This window comes from Galeopterus variegatus, unplaced genomic scaffold (assembly GCF_000696425.1).
Source record: "Galeopterus variegatus unplaced genomic scaffold, G_variegatus-3.0.2 Scaffold6391, whole genome shotgun sequence".
NCBI classification, from domain to species: Eukaryota; Metazoa; Chordata; class Mammalia; order Dermoptera; family Cynocephalidae; genus Galeopterus; species Galeopterus variegatus.
Genome location: NW_007732502.1, coordinates 105380 through 108660, shown reverse-complemented (window position 1 = coordinate 108660; position 3281 = coordinate 105380). Strand labels below are relative to the sequence as shown.

The 3281-nt window shown below is 49.3% G+C and overlaps 1 protein-coding gene across 1 annotated transcript in view; it reads left to right on the top strand.

The window, feature by feature from the left end:
* Positions 1-1287: 1287 nt before the first annotated feature.
* The window catches only part of GRHL1 (grainyhead-like 1 (Drosophila)), a gene marked incomplete at its 5' end in the record, with an annotated part of 22177 nt that continues 20183 nt past the window's right edge, over positions 1288-3281 (top strand). Inside the window, one exon of the mRNA XM_008590819.1 lies at positions 1288-1446. Within this exon, the coding sequence (XP_008589041.1) occupies positions 1288-1446 (159 nt within the window). The remainder of the gene's footprint in view (positions 1447-3281) is intronic.

Genomic DNA, 3281 nt, shown 5'->3' with positions numbered 1-3281 from the left:
TGTGTGCAGTCCAGTCCGGGCAGGGAGACGTGGGCACTTCAAATGCCAGGCCATCCGACGTGGTGAGTAAGAGCCTGGTGATCAGTCTAGGAAAAGTTGATTTGGAAAAGAGGCGACAGGGTGTAGAGGGGAAAGGTCCTCCAGATGAACCCCAGTTCATTTGCTTTCTACCTTGGGGACAACTTTTAAAAATCTTTCTGGGCTTCACCTGGAGAAGGATAACACTATCTTCCAAGGTCGTGGGAATAATTCGAGGCAACAGTATGTCTGGAGTGCCCAGCACAGGTCCTGGCATAGTACATGCATGGTGCTGGGAACGTCACGCAGAGGTGGCACTTGAGCCGGGCCTTACAGATTGACATAGACAGAGAGGCGCGACAGGGGGTCCTGACCTGATGAGTAGGAGACCGGGAGCGAGAGGAGTGGCTGGCACAGGCAGGCAGGACTGGACGTTCCAGTTGTTTTCCAGGAACAGCGAGAAGACCAGTGTGGGGGCAAGAAGAGAGATGACTTTTAAATCTGTTAACTTGGACAAGTTCTCGATCTTTTCAGGGTGTTTTGTTTTTTCCTGCTTAGAGACAGTGCGTAGACCAGTGGGGGGCGAGAGACCGGGGTCAGCCTCTGCACACCTTCCAGAGCCAGCCTTTGTCATTGTGCCTCTGATTTACCTCTCTCCTCAGCATCTCTTACCTTCTCAATATTCTCACAGGTTCCCCCTTTATAACTTAAACTTATCCCTGTCTGTGACTTAGTTGGGTCAGTGACAGCCACTACTACCTGTGATAGATCCTAGGCCTGAAGGGGTTGTAATTCCAATAATATCCACTATGTGGTGCTCATGAATCAGAGATAAATTCCAAAACTGGTTGAAAGGGAGCTCCAAAGCATTAAAACACGGTTAAAATCCAGAACGAAGCGGGGTGGGCAGGCAGAGCATGTTCATTTGCTGTACGAAGATTCGCCTGGGTTTCTCTAAATAACAACTTCCAGTACCCCACGTTACTAATGTGACTGCAAAGAGAGCCCCACAGTGGAAACACTGGGAGATGATGACATCAGGAAAGCCAGCCAGGCTCCGCCACGCGTCCCAGCTGAAATGAAATAGGTGTTCTGGAAGGGAAGCCAAACAGAGGTCAGAGCTGCCGTCTCTTCATTTATTTTAAATGAGCAGCTAAGCTTTATTTAAAATATATTGGAGTCACTTCGGTGATGTTAGTATTTTCACAGGCTGTGTGGAGGTTGGCTGTTGGTGCCTGCTGCTTACGGAGCTGTCTCTTCCCTTCGCAGGTTTTCATCTCCGTGAACTGCCTGAGCACAGATTTCTCTTCTCAGAAGGGCGTGAAGGGGTTGCCTCTGAACATTCAAATTGACACCTATAGTTACAACAACCGCAGCAACAAGCCCGTGCACCGGGCCTACTGCCAGATCAAAGTGTTCTGTGACAAGGTAGGATCGGGTAGGGATGCCTGGAATAAAGCGTTCAACACACTCTCTCTTCCTCCCAGAAAAAGACCAGGGCCTCTTTAATATTTAACGTCCATATGAATGTCTTGTTGCTAATATAGAATAGCTTATTTTAAATGAGCAGTTATTGTTTTAGCCTTGCAAAGACACGTTATATATGAGAGAAAAAAATCTCATTTTAGCTGGAAGATGAGAAGGGTTAAATGTGTCTTGTGGGCGTGTCTGGTAAAGAGAGGCTGGCCCGCGGAGGCCGCAGCCCGAGCCCAGCTTCCCGAGGTCTGCAGTGGGCAGCCGCTGGGCTGGACTCTTCTTGAGCGCCGGCTGAGGACTGCGTGTGGGTGCCTCCCACAGGGCTGCCCTTTGACCAGCTCCTCCCTCCAGGCCCTTTGGTACGTTGTTAGTCAACTCGCCAGCAGAAGGAAAGATTCAAATTCTTCTGTATAGCAGCAGGGAGATGAGAAGAGATAGTACAGGGACCCCAGTGGTTTCGGCTTTCTCCCTTTTTCCTAGAGCAGAGGTGATCACTTCTTGCAGGTGCAGAGCCAGGGGCTCAGCTGGGTGAAATCCAGAGAGAAGCTGGCAGGCCCATGTGTCTGGAGGCAGGGAGGCGGTGTGTCTCTGAGAATGAGGGGCAGCCGTGGGTGAACAAGCATGTACAGAACAAGAGCCAACAAGACTTTGACTTTTCTTACTGAAAATATTGGACCATTTTTATTTTGCCAGTTCTTCTTTTTTCATCCTGTTAGAAAAAACCTCTCACTTACTGAGATTTTTAGAAGGTACTAGATAACCGGAAGTAAATTTGCTGTCAGAGGCCTGGGCTGTCATCCCGACTTGTGCACTTGGGGCACAGCACAGTCTCTGCCCGCAGGAATGAATGAGACCTCCCAGGTTTGGAGACCTTCCTCCAGCCCCAGATGCACATCTGCTGACGTGCCAGGGTGTGCCAGTTTCCTGTTGTGAACACACTTAGTGGGTAAAGATAACTCGACTTATTATCTTCCAGTCTCTAGGTCACAGATCTGATATGGGTCTCCCTGGGCTAAAATCAAGGTGTGGGCAGGGCTGCATTCCTTCCAGAGGCTCTAAAGGGAATCCCCTCCTTACCTTTGCCACCTTCTAGAGGCTGCCCTCATCCCTGGGCCCTTCCATTTCAGAGCCAGCAATGGCTGGTCCAGTGTCACATCACATCACCCTGACACACTCCTCCTGCCATCATACCTCCTGCCCTGACTCTTCTGCCTCCCTCCTCTGCTTTTAAGGATGCTGTGATTACCGTGGGCTCTCACAGGTGATCTGGGATGATCTCCCCTGTCTTCAAGTCAGCTGATCAGCAGCCTTGCTTCCCCTTTGCATGGAGCCCAACCTGTTTCCAGGCTCTGGGATCAGGATGGGGGCATCATGGGGACCACGGGTGCTGTCTCATATGCTGCATTTGACAAATGACAAGTCACAGCTAGTGGGGAGCAGGGATTTCTGACCCTAAGTCAAATTTCTCCCCATCATCCCAGATTCCTTTTTGTTCTTTATTTTTATTTTTTGGTGGCTGGCTGTTTTGGGGGTCCAAGCCCTTGACCTTGGTGCTACAAGGTGGTACTCTAACCAACTGAGCCAACCGGCCAACCCACATTCCTCTTTTTAGGCAAAAGAAAACCTGAAGAAAAACTATTGGAATGTCCATGTTTATTTTCTAAAAATCTAGGAAGAAATTATGCTTTTACTGGTTCAAGTAAAAACAGTTGGGTTTTTTTTGTTTTGTCTTTTTTTCACGATCGGTAAGGGGATTGCAACCCTTGGTGTGGTGTCACCCACACCGC